Source organism: Petaurus breviceps, unplaced genomic scaffold (genome assembly GCF_028583685.1).
Source record: "Petaurus breviceps papuanus isolate PSGF00001 unplaced genomic scaffold, PetGlider_PUasm1.0 76, whole genome shotgun sequence".
NCBI classification, from domain to species: Eukaryota; Metazoa; Chordata; class Mammalia; order Diprotodontia; family Petauridae; genus Petaurus; species Petaurus breviceps.
The window spans coordinates 66,173,874-66,196,185 of NW_027186473.1; the positions used below are offsets into that span (position 1 = coordinate 66,173,874).

Genomic DNA, 22,312 nt, shown 5'->3' on the forward strand with positions numbered 1-22,312 from the left:
TCCTTCCTTCCTTCCTTCCTTCCTTCCTTCCTTTCTTCCTTCCTTCCCTCTTTCCCTCTTTTCCTTCCCATTCCCAAATCCTCCATTGTTACAAATGTAACCCCCTAGTTAAACAAAACAATACACTAGATGACTCTAAAAGCATATTTCTCATTTTGTACCTCTAAAGTATCACTTTTCTTTGAGAGCTGAGACACTCTTCATCAGTCTTCTGAAATCATTACTGGTCAGTGAATTGATTAGACTTCTTAGTTTTTTCAATGTTGTTTTCTTTCACATTACTGTTTTCACTAAGCACTTCATTTCAAAAGCTGAGAAACAGAATGCTGGAGAACCTAAGTGACTTGCTCAGAGTTACACTCTTGTAAAAGCTACAATTTGAAACCAGGCTCTGTGATTCCACATATATCTGTCTTTCCCCCTCACCTTTTCTGTTGGGGTGGAATTATATACAGTAGTATTGCCATATTAATTCTGCTTGTATCAAGCTAATGCCAAAAGTATGTTTGTATTTCCAAGTCCATAATGCCACTGTGACCTGGGAGTATCTTAAGGTTTAGAGAAAACTAATTAAGGATTTAAAGTGTGCCATCAGTTACCACAAAATAAATAAGAGCTTGACAATTTTTGACTTTTGAAACATTATGTTTACTCATTGTGTGTGCTGGCACGTGTGTGTATACTAGGTGTATTGTAAGAGTTGTTTATCTTAGTTGTATACTAAAATTAGTTTATCCTCCATGGGTGATTGCCAATGAAGGACTTTGAAAACATGTTGGGTGTCAGCAACCTGAAACTGGAATATAAAAATTTGGTAGGAATAATTTTTCTATAAATATATATGTTCTATGTTTATACATTTATGTGTATGTACTCATGAGTTTCTATGTGAATGCATACTTATAAATGTAAGCAGGTCCTATAAATGCATTTTTAAAACTACTATTTCTACAAATTTTATTTAAAGGATTTTTCCTAAGGAGCATTGTTTTTTTTTTCTTCTGAGACCAAAGAACCATTTTGCCTTAATTTCAAAGAATTCAGCCTTGGGGAAATCTAGTGTAATGAGCCTCAAAACTGTGTTAGTTTGACCTTATATATCTTCTATTTAACTCTGTAGATGTTTTGTTGAAATGCCTACCATATACTTAGTAAATGTTTATTAGCTATTGACAAGGCAGCCATCAATCAGGAGAACAGAAAGAGCCCTAGGAATGGTGAAAAAGGAGACTGTGAAGAAGGTGATAAAGATCGTAATTTAAGACAGGGCTGTCAGAGGCAGAGCCAAGATGAGTGAGTAAAAGCAAAGACTTACCTAAGCTCTCCCATAAACTGCCCCAAATATGGTAGAAAAAAATGACTCTAAACAAATTTTATAGCAACAGTACTCACAAAAAGATGGAGTGAAACAAATTTACAATCTAAGACAACTTTGAAGTGCAGCAGGAAAGATCTGTTGCGCCAGGGTGAGAGAGGAGTGCAGTACAGCACAGACCACACTAGCATAGACCTGGCTGCAGCAAACCTGGAGCAGGCCTTGGGGAAACTGAATCATTGGCTGCAGTGGTGGTTCCCAGTCATTTCAGCCCAGGGCCAATAAGTACAACTTAGAAGGTCAACAGGAAAGGTCTGTCACACCTGGTTGAGAGGGGAGCATAGTCCAACAAACAAGGAGCAGGTCTTAGGAGTGACTGAATCAGTGGCAGCAAGGGCAGTGACTGCTTCCAGAGCTTTCAGCCCACAGATAGTAAGAGAATTGAACAACTGGTCAGAAGGAAATTCAAGGGGTCTTTTTTCTAGCACTGAGGACTCTGTGTATAATGTCAAATAAATAAACATTTAAAAGTTTAAAATAAGGATGAAACAATACTTGATCCTACAGGCAATAGGGAGTCACTGGAGTTTTGGGAGGTAATTACTCTCATATTACAAAAGTTGAGTAAATTTTAGGAAAGATAACATGATGATTATCAGTTTTTTATCGTTATCTAGATATGTCTGTTCATCTTGTATAACTCATTTGTCCTAATCCAAAACAAAAAGGAAGAAAGTGAGTTTTTATCCACCAGTCACTTCCGCATAGTGCAAAGCTTTCCATGTATCAAATCCCTGTTGTAGCCAGAAGGTGTTTAAGGGCCAGGGATTTAGGGCAGAATTTTCCTAATGATACCTGCATCATTGTTTTGAGTAAGGGTTAGTTTAGGTTATCACTGCCCTGAGGGGAAAATGACAGACTCAGAAGGGTTAAAGTTGGCAGCTTTCCCAGTAGTTAGAAGAGTATAGTTTTGAAATATAAGGAATGCTTTGATTGTCATGCCCCACAATTGGCTATCACAGTGAAGGTGGGATGACCCTATGTTACCACTCTGTGATGGGTTGAGTAAATATCTCTTGGTATCAGTTCAAGACCTTTCATTTTGAGGATCACTGCTTTCTAGCTTATCTATGCACTTTCTAAAGTGTGGTGTGCAGATCTGAGCACAGCATACTATATGTTGTCAGATCAAGGTAGATTATACCACCAGCATCATTTACTTACTGTACCTAAAATTTCTGTAGCTCTTTGGGGCTGGCATGTCACACTATTAATGTAGTGGGGTGTAGCCACTGTGTGACACGACCATATGGATGGATGCTGAGAAGGCTGAGCCAGTGGATGTGTTCATGGGAGAGCACAAGTTCCCAGAGTTGGATTTCTACCCAAGGAGAAGTCTTGATATTGGGTAGGGCAGCTTGAGGAAAAGGGAGGGTTAAAGTGTGTGCAGAGCAGAATACCTCTGACTCTTCATTCAGTTGGTACAATTGAATACCTACTTGGTCTTACTGATGAATGTTCATTGCTAGTACCTGAAATTAGTGATGATAAAACTCTCAGGTAGTATTAACTGAGTGTTGTTTTCAGCTTCCAAATAGTTTCTCTTGTGCAATACCAATGTGATATTCACAGTATCCACAGCACCCACAGCAGCTATGAATATGCTGGTGTAGTTGTGTATCATAAAATGTAACAGGCTCTCCATTGGAGGACAGAACCAAATAATTTATTCAGATACCAGAAAATCGCGTCCCCAAACCAGAAAGTCAAATTCAGTACAGTAACCACAAAGTTGGTACACATAACCAATGCAGCGAACACCCACATTCCCAAGCCTTCCCAAACCTTCCCTCTGTCAGGCCTTCAAAACAAAACAGACTCCCTCAAGCAAAAATGTTCTTCTCTCACTCATGGTAGCTCCTCAACTCCACGCTGCTTGCTCCCAGAAGTTCTGGCTCACTTTCAGCTGGGGCTCAACTTTTTATCCTGGTCATTATCCTCCTGCCTGCCCCACCCCTTCCTGTCACATCAGCAAGTTCCTCCCACTGTGGAATTTACAGCTTCTGGATCTTAATACTTGATACAACTGAACTGAAACAAGGTGCTAAATAGTTAAATAGCTGAAACAAGGTGTTAACTACTTCTTTGCTTGCCAATATAGTGGTTAGGGAAGATCTTCAAATTATTATTACCATTATATCTTGTCACAGGGAAAGAAATCATTTCAGTGGGCAAAATCATCAATGTATGAATGGATATGAAACACTTTTTCCCAAGGTTGTTAATATCAAATAAAATAATTGACGTGAAAATATTTAGTAACTTTATTCTCAAAAAATATATCATACTTGTGATTTCATCAGTGTATAGATGGTAAATTCTTGCTTTCCAATGAATAGTTTTAGATGGGTGCCTGGGGTATCAGAATTGGGACTTAAAACTAAGTCTTCCTGACTATGAAGTCAATTCTGTATCTTCTCTGCCACACTGTCTCTCCATCTTAGTGCTGCATATGTGTAAACAGAAACTATTACTTTGATCTTATGATCATATTAATGAAAGTAAGCATAACAGAGTGGACAGATCCATGAAGTGAATTTGAAAAATATTGATCTAATTTGAACAGTTTTTGAAATGCTTTGTAAAATACTTCCACACATAAAGCCTTTATAAGAATAACCTTATTAATGTTATAATTTTGCTTTATGCTTGTCACTTATACAGCATTAAGATTTTGTTGTTGCTTTGATGGGTCCAGATTTTCTCATTTGGAGGATTCTCTCCATCAAAGCATATCACCACCCTTCCGTGCCTTAGATCTCACTTGTCACACTCCAGTATTGCCATTGTAGAATGGTCAAAAAAGCAGTTGGGGCTGGGGACCATTTTGAATTTTTCTCTAGTCATGAATTGTTCCTGGACTAAATCCTCAAAAGGGTCAGAATTCTGGTGATAAAAGCTTCTCTGAGTTAACCAAACCTAGTCCTTGCAAACACATGATAAATTACTGGGACTATAGTTTCAGCGTTAATAGCTTGCTTGATAGTACTGCTGGAGATTTTTTTTTCCATTTATGTAGCCAGAGGACCTTCCCAGGGTCATCTCTGTGCCAAAATGAAGTATTAGTATTAGCAAACACTTTTAGCAATCAAAATTACATCGTTGTATGGGAATTTTAGTAACAGCATGAAAGCATAAATAAAGGGAAGTGAGCCTATAAAAGAAATAGCTTTGTTGTTTTTTTAAAAATCATTTCTTATCATTCTCAATACCAAAGAACATATCTGTAATAATGTTGGATTGAATTAAAAATTTGACAGAATACTGGAAAGAAGGCACTTCTGCTCTCCTCCTGGGGTATATAGAATAGTTTTCATTTACCTCATCTTATTTCTTTCAGCATGTGGAGAAACACATCAGGAGTCTACTGGGAACTTTTCTTCTCCTGGATTTCCAAATGGCTATCCTTCCTATACACACTGTATATGGCGAATTTCTGTGACTCCAGGGGAAAAGGTATTTTTACAAAAAAAGAAACATTTTATTTCAGTTTAATGTAAATTAGGTAGCACATATGTTCTTTAGAAAGTGAATTTGGTTTAGTTTTTTTTTTTGAAGACTCTACCAAAGTGAGAGACTGAAGGCCTTGAGACAATCATAAAAGAATGCATTAAGACACTATGATCAAGGTGTTATTTAGTAGTGTATACAATTTCATGATTCTGCATTGCCTCATATTCATCTAATTATGTTGTGTTTTTGGATGTTGTTTTTGGATGTCTTGTCTCTCTGAAGTACAGAGCTATCTCAGATATTACTTTTGAGTTTTATGTCACTCTTTGAATTTGTGAATGAAAAGAATTATGCCATGTTCCAGAAAGCCACTTTTATGGTATATAATCTTGTTGACAGATACTTGTGAAACTCAATGAAATAGCACAAGCACAAAATTTAATGTTTTGAGTTCTTCCCCTACACCATTACATTTTAACTTCCCTTTCTTCATTTTGGGAGCAGTGAAAATACTTCATTGTTATTCCAGTAGTTGGGACAGGCTGCCTCAATGGATTGCCTCAGTCCCTATGCTGATATTTTGACACTTAGAAAGGGTTACTCCCTTTTCTTAAGTGTAAGGATAATGTAAAATACTTTTATCTGTGATATTCTCAGTTATTCATTTGCCATACAGATATAAGTTATAGATGGGTCGAATTGCATCCACTCAAATAATAGTTACTCCTTGTAAGATTCTACTTCATGAGAAGCCAGAGAAAAGTACAGAAACTGATCTAGACTCTAACCTTTGAAGATACTTTCTTCTCCACTGTGCTTAATATGAGTTGTAGCCTGAATCTCTCCTATTACTGGCAACACAAATGGCTTTGTAATTATGGTTATCACATTTAATGATAACACACTGTGATGTTTCATATGAAAATATTAATAAATTCAATAGGATTCATAAGGAAGAAATTGCATATTTTCCATGGAATGCAACTTCCACAGCATGTGTTGGAGGAGTATCAGGAGCCATCAGCCAACTCATGCTTGACTAAGAATCTCTTCTTAAGACTGTTTCCTTGCATTTGGAGACTTCCACAGAGATTAGGACCTACTAGTTTGTAATGTGTTCCACTGTTTTTAGATGTTTCTGATTTTCAGAAAGCTAGAGATTCTTTCTTAGTAAAAATGAGTTTTTAAATACATAAAATTAATTACATAGAATTACAAAAGAATCTTTGTAGATGTAGTTTTTATTTTTTTCTCATCTACCTTAACACATCTCTTGAAATATATCTACAAGCCCCTTTTGGGTTGCTGGTTCCATGGTTAAGGAGTCTGTCTCTAAATAAAGGATGACTAGGGCTGAGTACAGTGTGACTCTTATTTTCTTCTGTAGTGCTATAGGAAATTATTTTCAGATTTATAATGCTAGGCTTATACTTTTTAAATAAGTTTGTTCATATAAGACCAATATATTTTTTTGAAAATCCTTTTTTGCTTATTTGAGGCTCTTTGTCAAATCCTTTTTAAAAATAAGATAACAAGGTTTTATTTTTTATGATCTATGCAAATACCTGCTTCTCATACTTTATCTTTTAAGTGGGATAAATTAAGTACATGGATTTGCCACCCATAGAACAACTAAGGTAGGTTGAGCAGTCTAATGGCAGTGATGGGGGAAGGGTTCATCATCATGTAGGGGAAATTATAGGGCATCCCTTGATGAAGGAATAGGCCAGAAAGGAGGCTCACTCATGAGGGTTTCTCGCACAGGCAGTACACGGTAGTGGGACAAGCATCAGCAGTGAGTTAGAAGGGAGCGGTTTTTATTTCTCTGGTTGCCACTGACTAGCTCTCTCATGCAAGGAAGTTATTTCTTTAGAGTTTTATACTGAAATAAACCTTTGACCTCTCTTTTCATCAGTTTTCTCATTGTACAATGAAGAGGTTGGATTAAATGATCTCTGAGGTCCTTCCTGGATCTAAAATTCTATTATTCTGGGGCAGCTAGGTGGTGCAGTGAATACAGCACTGGCCCTGGAGTCAGGAGGACCTGAGTTCGAATCCCGCCTCAGACACCTGATACACTTAATAGCTATGTGACCTTGGGCAAGTCACTTAACCCCAATTGCCCTGCCTTACCCCATTAAAAATATAAAATTCGATTATTCTATTGGAGAGTTTATGAACATAGTCATTTAGAAACCTCCATTCCCTCTTCTAACAATTCCTGAGGAAACCTGGACTCTAGTGAAACAGAAGTGGTAGGGCTTAAGGATTAATAAAAAAAGAAAAAAAGTTTGCTTTAATTTGGATAGAAGAGCACAATTCTAGGAACTTGAACCAGGCCCTGATAAGGCCTGTTTTACCACATTAAGACCTTTGGAAGAATAATAAAATGGCATGTTAAGCAGCACTATAAATAGTACAGGCCTCCACTTTTTGGTAATCAGGTTGTAATGTGTACAATTCAAAACATTGGTTAGTCCAATGACTGTTTATATTTGGCTTAGAGAATGAATTTCTTAATTTTTGGAGGATGGGAATGGGAAAAGCAGCAATGGATTTGTTATTTTTTTAAAAATTTAAAAATATTTTATTTCCCCAGATCATCCATAGTATGTCCTAAAACACTCTGGTAAGAGTAGAAAACTAGGTTAACATTTATCATTTGCCACAGAATAACCACAGATGGCCACAGATGGAATAATTAAAAATTCATCATAAATACTAAAGGAAACTCATCATCAAAATGTTTGTAGTTATTCTGAGTATTCTAAAATTCTAAAGAAATTCCATGAAATTGATAGTATTGAAGCAAAAGTTGAAAAAAAATGAGTAGGTATCTACTAATTACTGTTGTTATGAAACATAATGGGAAACCATAATGAAATATGTGATGTGGAATAACAGTTTTTTAATCTGTGATCTTAGCAATGATATATTCTCTCCAGTGGTACAAATGGCGACCCAATTATGAAATTTTTGGCCATGAAGCCCTTATCTATGTATTTCCACAGAGTTTAAACTAGAGAACTTATCATCCCACTTGTTTGGGAGAAATGACCTTCCTAAGAAATCTTGCATACATACCAGTGGACCATGTAGCATGTCCACATCCATGGATTTTTCCCTCACTTTCTAGAATAGAATACAAAAAAAACCCCTGTTATCTCTTCTGACCCAATTTCAGTAATTCTTGATCTGTGATCTTTTCCAGAAGATCACATAATGCTATGGAATAAGCACTGGAATTGGATCCAGAAAACATCAACCTTAGTTCTACCATTGTTCATTGTGACTTTGAACCTCTTTGAATTTGATGGGGTCTCCAATTAGAAATGGTGCCAATGCCTTTCCTCCCCACCCTCTCTTCCTCCTTCACTCTCTCTGCTTTCTTTACTTCTTCTCCTTTCCATGGTGGTTTTTAGTATCAAATGTGATCTAGGATATGAAAGTGGCTTTTGAACTATAAATCTATAGTAAGGGCAGATGAAATACTAACCACTGTGTGAATTGTTTTTATGATAGACATTAATCATCAAATGATAAACATTTATTAAATGCCTATTACATGCCAGGCAATGTGCTAATTGATAGGTATCTAAAGACAAGAAAGAAAGTAGGTGTTTTTCCTCAAGTAAATTTGCCTTTGATTAGCAAAGGCAATGTTTTCTTACATAAGGCTATCCAGAATATCCTCAAAATAAATAAAAGAAAATTTTTAGAAAGAAGAGAAACTAGCAATCTGATGTATCAGGAAAGGCATGAAATGTAATGTGATATTTGAGATGATTCTGAGAGGCTGAAATGAGGAGACAAGACAGACATAAGGTAGAATCTGGACAAAGTCAAAGAGACTGAAGAGAGAATGTTGAATGTGAAGAACAATTCAAAGGCTATTTTTGACTGGACTCTAGGGAATGTGAAGGCATGCAATGTATAACCAGCTTTGGTCGAAGTCAGGTTTTCAGGGGCTTTAAATGTTGGGCAGAGAACTTCTTCTTTGATTCTGGAGTTAATAGGGAACTGCTGGAGTTTATTGAAAATGGAAGTAATATGTGTAGACGTACTTTCAGAATATCCCTTCAAGGGGGTGGAGCCAAGTTGGCAGAGTAAAAGCAGAAATTTGTCTTTCCTCTCTCTAAAACCACTTCCAATACTGGTAAAAAAAATGGCTCTAAACAAATTTTAGAGATACAGAGCCCACAAAGTGACAGAGAGAAACAAATCTCCCACTGAAGGCAGCCTGATAGGACAACAGGAAGGATCTATTACACTAGGCCAGGAGCCGAGCACAGTCCCATGTGAATTGCGCGGGCCCAGACTTGGGGCTGCCCCAAACCAGTGGCACAGAACGGCTGGAGCAGACTTCAGGAGAGTGAATCACCAGCAGCTGTGGTCGTTTCCAGACTTCTAAACCCATAAACGCCAAAAATTTAAAAGTAAAAGGTCTGTAAGAAACTTTGATGGGACTGGGTGACAGAAGAGCATGGTCAGAGCCCTGCACACAGGGTGAGAGGTGGTGGCAGAAAGGCAGCTGCAACTGCTGCCCCGTGGCTGCTTCCAGAGCTCCTGGCCTGCAGATTGTATGGGGAACAAGGGACCATTAAAAGGGTAACCACTCTTGCTTTGAGCTGTTTATCTAGAATGCAACATTCACAGTGCCTATAGTAACTATGAATATGCTGATATGGTTATTGATCACAAAATGTAAGAGGCTCTCTACATGAGGGACATAGCTAGAACATTTATTCAAATATCAGAAAACTGAGTCCCCAAACCAGAAAGTCAAAGCCATCACAGTAGCCACAGAGTTGGCACATGTAGCTAATGCAGTAAACACCCACATTCTCAAGCCTCCAAAACAGAACATGCTACCTCAGGCAAGATCCTCCTCTTCTCACTCATGGTAACTACTTGGCCTTCATGCAGCTTACTTCCAGCAGCTATTGCCCCCCACAGTTCCTATCCTTGGAAGTCCTCAGCATGAGTCCTTAGCAGAAATTCTAGCTGGCTCAAAAAAAAAAAAGGAGTTTGCACTGCCGCTGCTGCCAGTTCCAATCACCATGCTGGCTCCAGCCTGGCTCCTACTTGTCTCTGGCTCCTTCCTGCCCCACCCCTTCCTGCTACATCAGCAAGCTCAAAAGGCATGGAAGATCTTCAGATCCCATTATTATAGCATTTAGCCCCAAGATTTTCATGTCCCTTATTTGCCAAAAATACATTAACAATATATTTCATTACATAGGTTAATAAGAGTTTTAGGAGCAAGTGGTGTCAACAGAATTTTATAACAATATAACAAGGATAGCACACAATAAACACAGAAAACAATATTTTAAGGTGGGGCTTGATTCCCCCTCCCAACAAATGGGATCCCAAAATCTTGGGATAAGGGTCTCTTCTTCCATGGTTACTTGCTGCTGAAATTGGATGTAGAGCTGTCCCTGTCCCAAGGGGTCCCCATTTGAAAGGTCAGTTCTTTAGCCAGCATTTGGAATGTGCTTGGTGCCAGGTCCATGGGAGACACATCACAGTTGTGGACAGGGGGTGATATCCAGCTTAAGCTATCAAGCATCTACAGGTGGAGGGTACCAAGCCTGCAGAACCAAATCTAGCAAACAAGGTGAACAGATAAAAAGCCAAGAAGAAACAAGGAGACGATAACCAGTAACAAGGTAGATATAGGAACAGCCATGCTACTGGAGTCCGTGAGCCCACTATTTAATCCTCACTCACTTTGGAATATATGAGTTAGGGGTACAATTTTTTAATCATCTTCTCCTGAATATTTAATAGTTACAGTGTTATCCTTCCCATATGCTATAATCTCTGCAGCCTCTGGAACATCACCTGACTTCCGTTTTGCCCATATTTTAGCTCTCAATTTCATTCTATCAATAGAACCAAATCTTTCAGTTACTCTGATAATTATTATGGAAAGAGGGTCAGTTTTTGCAAGTGGTATTGTTTTACAAGGAACGATAATCACTTGAACCATCCTATCATTTTTACAAATCTGTATAGGCTCTTCACCTAAATTATGGAATGTCAAAACAATTTCTCCTTGATAATAAGAATCTGTTACTCCAGCCAATCCATGTATTCCTTGAGCTGCTAATCATGATTTGGATAAAATCTGTCCAAAGTGATTTTTAGAGATTCTTATGCATATTCCAGTGGAAATTTTTCTTATTTCTTTTCTATCCAATCAAAAGTCCTCTTAACAATGTTAAATCATACCCCACTGAACCAGGTGTTCCTTGATACAGTGCTGGGACATCTGACCTCAAAGTCTAGTACTCAATATTTGTGATCTTATGTGTTTGTTGTTTTCTAATTTGCAAATTTGGGGTCATCATTCTGGCTAGAGGTATGCTTCCTCCCAATGGTCTATTATTCAAATTACATAAAGCCACGAACAAATTATCCTTCCATTGTTGATACGAATTATTGAAATTTAACTTCCTTAACTGTTCTTTCAATAATACATTCATTCTTTCAATTAACCGAGATGCTTGTGGATAATATGGAATATGATATATCCATTCTATATTGTTTATCATCCAATACCTCTTCATTTCATTACCTTTGAAATGTGATCCATTGTCATTTTGAATCTGCATTGGGGTTCCATAATATAGATTTATGAGATCTAGAGTTTTACAGGTGTTTTTCTGGGTTGCATTCTTATAAGGACAAGCCACTAGTACACCTGAATAGGTGTCAACACAAGTACATGTAAATCTGCATCCTTTATCTTGTGGTAGTGGACCAATATTATCTATTTGCCAGATTTGGGCTGGGACCTTTCCTCTTCTATTTTTACAGTTACTACCCAAAGGACAGTTTGCTGCTTTTCCAATTGACACATATGACATCCTTCTGATATCTGCTTTAACACTGAATGGGAGATACTAATACCTTGATCTTGTGCCCACTGGTGTATGGCCTGGAATCCTAAATAGCTGGCCATTTGGTGGACCCATTTTGCTAATATTGGATCATCAGTTGTTGTTAAAATAGGTACAGTATGTTCAGTAGCAATCTTTGCTAGTCAATCAGCATGAGCATTGTACTCACGTTATGGCGTGGTGAGGGCCATGTGAGCACCTACATGAAAAACTGAAACATCAGTAACCAAGGACATGTTCCAGATATCTTTCCATAATTCTTTGCCCCAGACCTGTTTGCCATGAATTTCCCAATTTTGATTTTTCGTGAATCAGTGAATTTATGACATTGTCCTCTTTGTTCTGTCTTGATGGCTGGATATACTGCCATAAGTTCAGCACATTGACTACTTCCACCTATCCCAGCACTTTTCAAAGTCCTTCAAGTACATGGTTTATAGGCTACTATTTTATAGTGTCCTTTTTGGACCAAATATTTTGCTGTCCCATCAGTAAACCATTCATGTTTCTTCTCTTCACCAGTTAGTCCATCATATCCATCATTCCATCTTACCAAGGACTGTACCAACTGTTGCCTTGGTTCAGGGGATGTGCCATGTCCCTCACTACCAATGTTAGCTATAGATTCATGTAGGGTGGAGACTCCACTTTTGCCAGTTTTAGCTCTATTTTGAATATACCACTTCCATTTAACTATGCTGGCTTCTTGGGCATGTCCAATTCTGCGAGAAGCTGGATTACTCATTCCCCAGGTCATCATTGGGATTCCAGGCCTTAAATGTCACTTTATGGCCCAGAGTCAGTTGTTCAGTCTCTACCAAAGCACAATATGCAGCTAACAACTGCTTTTTGAAAGGCATATATTACACTCCGGATGAAGAAAGTTTCCTGGACCAAAATCCTAAAGGTATATTTCAGCTTCCAGACTTGGCAGTCCCAAAATGCCAAAGAAAACTTACAATCTGTCAGATCTGGGTTAGAGAGGAGTGTGATCCATCTTTGGTCCTGGCATAGCCCCAGCAAACTAGGAACAAACCTTGGGAGTGACTGAATCAGCAGCTCCTGCTTGAGCTCTCAACCCATAGAAGGTAAAGGGATTGAACAACTGGTCAGGAGATTACAGTGACCTCTTTGCTAGCACTGAGGGAGACTCTCTTGTTTAGTCCATACTGGGATCTGGATCACAGTCCTGGGTTGGAATCCTAGGGTGAGAAGAAGAGAGGACCCTCCGCACAGTTCCAGGACATAAAAGAATGCTTGTTGTCACTCACAGATCAGAGCATAGGCTGGAGAGGAGTAAACAATTCTCCTTTGATTATACCACCTTGGAAAGACTGAAAACTTATAGGTCTCTAGAAGTATATCTGAAAAGAGTTGCACTAAATCCCTGAAGCTTGGGACAGTACACCATTCACACTTGAAGCAGAGCCCTAGTTTAACAAAAAAGTTAAAAAGTCAATTAATAGGCTGGGAAAGTAAGACAACAATGGGAAAAAAGACTGTAGAAACTTACTTTGGTGACAAGGAAGATCAAAACAAACATTCAGAAGACAATGAAGTCAAAGCTCCTACAATGAAAGCCTCCCAGAAAAATATGAATTGGTCTCAGGTCATGGAAGAGCTCAAAAAGGACTTTGAAAACCAAGTAAGAGAAGTAGAGGAAAATTTGGGAAAAGAAATGAGAGTGGTGCAAGAAAACCATGAAAAGGCAGTCAACAGCTTGCTAAAGGAGACCCATAAAAATACTGAAGAAAATAACATCTTAAAAAACAGAGTTGGCCAAATGGTGAAAGAGGTCCAAAATGCCAATGAGGAGAAGAATGCCTTTAAATGCAGAACTTGTCAAATGAAAACAGAGGTCCAAATGCTCACTGAAGAAAATAATTTCTTCAAAATTAGAATGGAGCAAATGGGAACTAATGATTCTATGAGAAATCAAGAAACAATAAAACAAAAACAAAAGAATGAAAAAATAGAAGACAATATGAAATGTGTCATTGGAAAAACAACTGACATGGAGAAAATAGCTCCAGGAGAGATGATTTAAAAATTATTGGACTGCCTGAAAACCATTATCAAACAAAGATCCTAGACATCATCTTTCAAGAAATGATCAAGGAAAACTGCCCTGATATTCTAGAACAAGAGGATAAAAGAGATATTGAAAATATACATGAATCACCTCTTGAAAGAGATCCCAAAGTGAAACCTCCTGAGACTATTGTAGCCAAATTCCAGAGCTCCCAGGCAATGAGAAAATATTGCAAGCATCCCGAAAGAAACAATTCAAGAATCCAGGAAATGCAATCAACATAACAGAAGATTTAGCAGCTTCTATATTAAGGGTTTGGAATATGATATTCTGGAGGTCAAAGGAGCTAGGATTAAAGCTAAGAATCACCTTCCCAGCAAAGCCGAATATAATATTTCAGGGGAAAATATATATATTCAATGAAATAGAGGCCATTCAAGCATTCTTGATGAAAATCTCAGAACTGAATAGAAATTTTGACTTTCTAAAACAAGACTTAAGAAAAGCATGAAAAGGTAAATAGAAAAGAGAAATCATAAGGGATTTATGAAGGTTAAACTTTTTATTTTTCTGAATAATATTTGTAACTCATGAGACCTTTTTCATTATTATGGTAGTTAGAGGGAATATATAATAGACAGAGGGTGCAGGTGTGAGTTAAGTATGAAGTGATAATATCTAAAAAGTAAAAATAGGGTGTGGGAGAGTAATGTACTGGGAGAAAGAGAAGGGAAGAAGTAGAATGGAGTAAATTCTCTCACTGAAAAGAGACAAGAAAAAGCTTTTGCAATGGAAGGGAAGAGGGAGGAGGTAAGAGGGAATGGCTGAATCTTACTCTCTTCAGAATTATCTTAAGGAGGGCATAACATACACATTCTGTTGGGTATAGAAATTTCTCTTACACTAAAGGAAACAAGGAGGAAGGGGTTAAGAGATGTAGATGATGATAGAAAAGAGGATAGAGTAGGGAGGGGGTAATAGAAGCAAACATTTTTGAGGAGGGACAGGGTCAAAAGATAGAATAAATGGGTGGCAGGATATATGGAGGGGAAATATAGTTAGTCTTTCACAACATAATTGTTATGGAAATGTTTTGCATGAGTACACATATATAACCTATATCAAAATATTTTCCTTCTCAGTGAGGGGGTGGTGGGTAAAGAGGAAGGGAGAGAATTCAGAAATTCTTTAAAAATGAATGTTAAAGATTGTTTTGGTGAAACAAGATACACAGATAATGGGATATAGAAATCTGTCTTACCCTACAGGAAAATAGAAGGGGAAGGGAACAAGAGGAGGGGGGGGGCATTGATAAAAGGAAAGGCAGTTTGGGGGAAGGGGTAGTCAGAAGCAGAACACTTTTGAGGAGTCACAGGGTGAAAGGAGAGAGAGAATAGAATAAACAAGGATGGGGGAATAGAATGGAGGGGAATACAGTTAGCAACAGTAAATGTGGGGGAAAAAAAACTAAACCAAGTTTCTCTGGTAAAGATCTCATTTCTCTAACATATAGAGAACTGTGTAAAATTTATAAAAATAAAAACCATTCTCCAATTGATAAATGATCAAATGATGTAATTTTTCAGATGCAGTAATCAAAGCTATCTCTAGTTATATGAAAAAAAAACTATCTTAACTCACTATTGGTTTTAGAAATGAAAATTAAAACATTTCTAGAGTACTACTTCATACCTATTAGTTTTGCTAATAGGACAGAAAAGGTGAATTACAAATGTTGGGAGGCATGTGGGAAAAATGAGACATTAATTTAAGCTTGTCAGAGCTATGAACTGATTAAACCATTCTGTAGAGCAATTGGAACTATGCCCAAAGGACTATAACACCATGCATATCCTTTTACTTAGCAATACCACTACTAGGTCTGTATCCCAAAAGAGATTGAAAAAGGACTTATATTTACAAAAATCTCTATAGCAGCTCTTTTCTGTGGGCAAGAAATTAGAAATCAAGGTGATGCCCATCAATTGGGGAATAGCTGAACAAGTTGTAGTATGTAATTATGATATTATACTGCTGTACTCTAAGAAATGATGAGCAAGATGCACTCAGGAAAAAAAAAACCCTGGGAAGACTTGCATGGTTGATGCATAGTGAAATGTACTGGGTACAAAGTAACAACAATATTGTCAGATGATCAGCTGTGAATGACTTAGGTATTCACAGCAATGCAACAATTCATGACAACTCCGAAGGACTTAGGATAAAAAAAATACTATCTGTCCCCAGGGAAAGAACTGATGTTGTCTGTATACAGATTGAAGCGTAGTTGTTTACTTTATTTTTCTTGAGGGTTTGTGTGTGTTTGTGTGTGTGTGTGTGTCATTTTCTTTCACAACATGACTATTATGGATAGGTTTTGCATGACTCACATATATAACCTATATGGAATTGTTTGCTTTCTCAATGAGGGTGTGGGTTGCAGAGAGAGAAAGGGAAAGCATTTGGAATTGAAAATTTAAAAAAAAATGTAAAAGTTTTTTTACATGCAATTGGGAAAAACTAAATGCTAAATAAATTAATTAAAATTAAAAGAAAAATAAATACTTGTGAATATACATTTATTTTAGAAGTATGAATTCTTTGTAATTTGGGAATTACTTAAATTGCATTCTATGTTTCCCAACATGTAACTAAGCTTCCTTTCTCTTCCTTCCTGTCTTTCTCTTTCTTCAACTTAAAATTTGCTTCGGTACCTCAGTGTAGGTTACCTGAAGAATAATTTATTTTTCTTCAATGTGTACTTTTGTTTTGGACCTGTGATTTCGTTTGTGTTACAAAATTATGTTGAGGAAACTCCTGCCAATTTTAGAGGCAAGTTGTCTAGGAGAGGGAGATGTATAAATTGGATGGAAACAATGATAATACATTGTATTTCTGTGGTGTTTGAAAGTTTTCATACCACTCTTACATACATTATTTAATTTGAAACATGTTTTACAGTTTGCAATACCGGTGAGATAGGTGCATCAGGTTTGTTATTCTAAATTTACAACTGGGGAAATGAGTCTCCGAGAAGTTAGGTGATTTGACCTTGGTCTTATAGCTCTTAAGTTAGATTCCAGGCTTTAGGTATACAGTACTTTTTCACTGTCCTTTTATTGCTTCTAATAATGGAAACACTTATTTACATTTTTTTAAATCATGAAATTATAGACTTTTAGAACCAAAGAGACTTTCGTGATCACCTACTACAAATTCCCAACTTTATAGATAAGAAAACTGTAGCTGAGAAATGTTAAGTGACTTTCCAAAGACTCCTTTTTAATTAGTGGCAATGATACTAATGGCACTTTGCCACTAATGGCAAAGCCGGGGTGGGGGGAACAGTGTTCCCTTTGTTCTCACATTATTTTCCTCTTATCATACTACCTTTTATTTAAATAATTTTAATGTAACATCAATTAATACTAATATTGTATGTGTGTGTTTGTGTATGTGTGAATCATGCGTCTTTTGTGTATCATTATTCTTAATTCCCTTTGTGGTGGTAATTTTGAATTTGCTTGGTTTGCAATAATTTATTAATTGTGGTGAAAGAAATTGATCTATTATTTTTCCTCTGGATATCTGTAGCTATCCTGTCCTTTTGAGCTAATGATTTATCTTGTGTCTGGAGTCTATAGTTCTGTCAAGTTACAAACTGCGATTTTAAATATGCATACTGATGTCTGGGTACCATTGGGTCGATTTTAACTCAAGTGATACAACAACTAAGAGTTCTGATATGTGGATTGGAAAATTCCTATGTATTGCAAGAAATCATAGGATAACTACATTGCATTTCATTGCAGACAGAAAACTTTAGTCAAGTTTCAAGTAAACTAATTTACTTTTTAATGTAATAACTTTAGTATATATTAAAAAGGAATAGCAATTTGTACATAATAGATTTGCAGTTACAAGTGCAATGATCTTTTTGGTAAATTATACTATATTATTTTAAAGCTTGTTTTATTCTGTAACTTAAAAATAAAATAAATAAAAAGTTTATATTAAACAAGGCAGCAAAAAAATATTGTCCTATGTATCTGTGTCCACATTTTAAGTTCTTTTCTGTGCATGTGTTTATTTTTAAATTATTCCTATTTATTTTTAGTTTTCAACATTAAGTTCCACAAGATTTTGAGTTCCATATTTTCTACCCGTCTCCCTCTCCCCACCCCTTCCCCCTATCTACCCTACCTTCTATCACCCCCCCTTCACTTATCCCTTTCTTTTCTATTTTCCTGTAGGGCAAGATAGATTTTTATACTCCATTGCCTGTATATCTTATTTCCCAGGAGCATGCAAAAGCAGTTTTCAACATTTGTTTTAAAACTTTGAGGTCCACATTCTCTCCCTTGCTCTCTCCCCACTTTCATTGAGAAGGCAAGCAATTCAATATAGGTTATACATGTGTAGTCATACAAAACACTTCCATAACAGTCATGTTGTAAAAAAAAAAAAAAAAAACTAACTATATTTCGCTCCATTCTATCTCGCCCTCCATTTATTCTTTTCTTTCCTTTGACCCTGTCCCTCCTTAAAAGCGTTAACTTCTAATCAAGTCCTCTTGCCATTTGCTTTTCCTTCTTTCCCCCCCACCCCCGGCCCCACGCCCCACACCACATACATCTCTTATCCCCTTCCTCCATGCTTTCCTGTCGGGTAATATATAATTGAGTGAATATGTTATTCCCTCCTTTACCAAATCCAATGAGAGTAAAGTTCACTCATTCCCTCTTACCTCTGCTCTCTTCCCCAATAATGTAAAAGCTTTTTCTTGCCTCTTTTATGTGAGATATTTTACCCCATTCTGCCTCTCCCTTTCTCCTTCTCCCAGTACATTCCTCTCTCTCACCTCTTAGTTTTATTTTTTATATATCTTCCCTTCATATTCAACTCACACCTTCCAGTGTTTTAATACTGAGAAAGGACTCATGAGATATAAATATCATCTTTCCATGTAGGAATGTAAATAGTTCAACTTTATTTTTATTTTTAAAAATTAATTTTTAGCTTTCAACTTTAGTTTCCATAAGATTTTGAGTTCCAAATTTTCTGCCCATCCTCTTCTTCCCCCAAGACATGACATGCATTTTGATTACCCCTTCTCCTCTGTCCTCCCTTTTATTCCCCTGTGATAGTAATGGCAATTAAAGATTCTCCTGTATTGGCTTGGTTTTCAAATTGATTGTGTTAAAACCCAGAGCTTGTTAATCCCACCTGTGGGATGGACTTGTTGATGTGAAAAGAAAGTCCTGAACTGGGAGGAGCTGGTGACGTAGATTTGGAGAGACAAGAGAGAGGCGGAAGATCTTTTTGGAAGCAGCACCTCATGGAGAGAGAGAGACTAAGAGAATTGCTGGTGGCCACTTTGAATTGCCCTGGACTTTTGAGACCTGCCCCCTGAGCTGCCAAGGACTGAGGAGATATGGCTGTTTTGCTGGTACTTTGTCTGTCTGTTTTGATGTTGTTTTGCCAGATTTGTCCTGTTGTTGAAGAAGTCCTGGAACCTGGCTTTTGGCTAAGAAGCCCTGAGACTGTCCTGCAGACAGAGAGTGAATACTGTCCACTGGTGAAGGACAGTGCTGTTGTTGCAGGGGTCTGGAGACTGTCCTGCAGACAGAATGAATACTGTCCACTGGTGAAGGACAGTGCTGTTGTTGCACGGGTCTGGAGACTGTCCTGCAGACAGAATGAATACTGTCCACTGGTGAAGGACAGTGCTGTTGTTGCAGGGGTCTGGGAACCTTTCTGTTGGTTCAGAAGCCCTGAAGAAGGATTTTCTGGTTGTATGTTTACAGAAATCCTGGGAGAGGGTTTTGCTAATGTTTTCAGGAGTTCTAGGACTGTTCTACAGACAGAGGATAAATTCATGAAGGGATTGGCAATGTATCTTATGGCCTTGCTAAGCCTTGTCTCCCCAGGAACTAAGATTGCTGAGAACTTGCCTCGTGTCAAGATGAAGAAATTCCTCCATTTGGGTATTAAGTGCTGTGTTTAAACTTGATGTAACTCTGGGGTAGATTCAATTGTGATCCAGGGGTGGGGAACTTTTGACCTTATGTTTGGAAACTAATCTCCATTTGAGAAGAGGGGCTTTGTGGTGGACTAAATGAAGGTATAGCCTAGGGGTGGAGAAGTATTTAGAACAGAGACTTTGTAATTGATTGAATGATTGGAAGGTCCTGGGGTGGGGTAGTGCTTGGAGATTATTTAATCACACTTAGTAAATGCTGTATTTGGAATGATGTCATGTTTTGATCTTCTCTGTTCTTGGTTGGTCACTGAATAAAATGGAGAGCACCTATGCTGGTATTTTGAACCTGGGAAGTTGCCTTTCCTTGGCATTACATTACATCCCCCCACCCATCCTTCGGATTTTTATAGGGCAATATAGATTTCTATGCCCCATTGCCTGTATCTCTTTTTTCACAGTTGCATGTAAAAACAATTTTTCACATTTGTTTTTAAAACTTTGAGTTCCTAATTCTCTCTCTTCTTCCCTCCTCATCCACCCCCTTTTAGAGGGCAAGCAGTTCAATATACATTATACTTGCGTAGTTATACATAAAACTTCGATGATAGTCATGTTATAAAAGACTAACTATATTTCCCTCCATCCATTCTTTTCTGCCCCCCATTTATTCAATTTTCTCCTTTCATCCTTTCCCATTTCAAAAGTGTTCTGACTATAACCTCCATTCAGTATGCCCTTCTGTCTATCATTCCCCCTTCCTCCTATCCCTTTTCCCATTATTTTACTGTAGGTTAAGATACCCAATTGAGTGTGTATATTCTTCCCTCCTTAAGCCAAATCTGCTGAAAGTTTCACTCATCCCCTCTCACTTCCCTCTTCTTCCTCTCCATTATGAAATCTTATTCTTGCTTCTTTTAAGTGAGATAATTTACCCCATTCTATCTTTCCCTTTCTCCTCTGAATATATTCCATTCTTCCCCCTTTATTTTTTTAGGTATCATCCATTGATATTCAACTCACCCTGTGCCATCTATTTATCTGTTTGTCTAGCTATCTATCCATCTATTTCCTCCAACTACCCTAATAGTGAGAAAGGTCCCATGAATTACAAATATGATCTTTGCATGTAGGAACATAAAGAGTCTAACTTTAATAAGTCCCTTATGATTTCTTTTTCCTGTTTACCTTTTCATGCTTTACTTCTTTCTTGTATTTGAAAGGCAAATTTTCTATTCAGCATTGGTATTTTCAGCAAGAATACTTAAAAGTCCTCTATTTCACTGAATATCCATTTTTCCCCAGAAGAATTATACTCAGTTTTGCTGGGTAGATGATTATTGGTTTTAATCCTAGCTCTTCCACCCACCAGATAATCATATTCGAAGCCCTCTAATTGATTAATGCAGAAGTTGCTAGATCTTATGTTTTCCTGATTGTATTTCCACAGTACTGGAATTGTTTCTTTCTGGCTACTTGTGATATTTCCCCTTGACTTGGGAACAATGGGATTTGGTTGCAATATTTTTAGGAGTTTTCCTTTTGGGATCTCTTTCAGGAGGTGATCCATGGATTCTTTCAATTTCTACTTTATCCTCTGGTTCTAGAATATCAAGGCAGTTTTCCTTGATCATTTCTTGAAAGATTATGTCTAGGATCTTTATTTGATCATGGCGTTCAGATAGTCCAATAATTTTTAAAATATCCCTCCTGGATCTATTTTCCATGTCAGTTATTTTTCCAATGAGATATTTCGCTTTGGTTTCTATTTTTTCATTCTTTTGTTTTTGTTTTACTGTTTCTTGTTTTCTCATAGAGTCGTTAGCTTCCATTTGCTCCATTCTAATTTTGAAGGAATTATTTTCTTCAGTGAGCATTTGAACCTCCTTTTCCATTTGGCCAGTTCTGCTTTTTAAGGCATTCTTCTCATTGGCATTTTGGACCTCTTTCACCCTTTGGACTACTCTGTTTTTTAATGTATTATTTTCTTCAGTTTTTTTGTGTGTTTCCTTTAGTAAGCTTTTTCATGGATTTCTTGCATCACTCTCATTTCTCTTCTCAATATTTCCTCTACTTCTCATATTTGATTTTCAGAATCTTTTTATGAGTCTGTGACCAATTCATATTTTTCTTAGAGGCTTTGAATGTAGGAACTTTGATTTTGTTGTCTTCTGGTTGTTTCTCTCACCTAAGTTGGATAGACCTTTTCTTCTGCCCTTCTAAGTTGTCTTTGGTGTTTGTGTGTTGAAGTCTTGAAACTGTCACAGCCACCTATGATTCATTTCCTGAAGGCCTGTCCCTGTCCTGTCTGTGCTGGCCCATATTGGACTGCACACTTCCCTCAGACTGGTGCAACAGATGTTTCTGTCAACCCTCCAGGTTTTCTTGGCCTGAAATTTTGTTTCATTCTGTCATTTTGTGCATTTTGCTGCTCTAGAATTTGTTTATACTATTTTTTTTACAGATGTTTGCAGGGGTTTGGTGGAGAACTCAGACAAGTGTTTGCTTTTACTCTGTCATCTTCTCTCTGACCCCAAGTAATTAACTTTTAAGATCATGTAGAT

General features: G+C 37.3%; 1 protein-coding gene across 2 annotated transcripts in view; it reads left to right on the top strand.

Moving 5' to 3' along the window:
- The window catches only part of TLL1 (tolloid like 1), a 341,130-nt gene that overhangs the window by 195,094 nt on the left and 123,724 nt on the right, over positions 1-22,312 (top strand). For both annotated transcript variants that reach the window (XM_069105652.1, XM_069105653.1), the window contains one exon: positions 4,716-4,831. In XM_069105652.1, the coding sequence (XP_068961753.1) occupies positions 4,716-4,831 (116 nt within the window). The remainder of the gene's footprint in view (positions 1-4,715; positions 4,832-22,312) is intronic.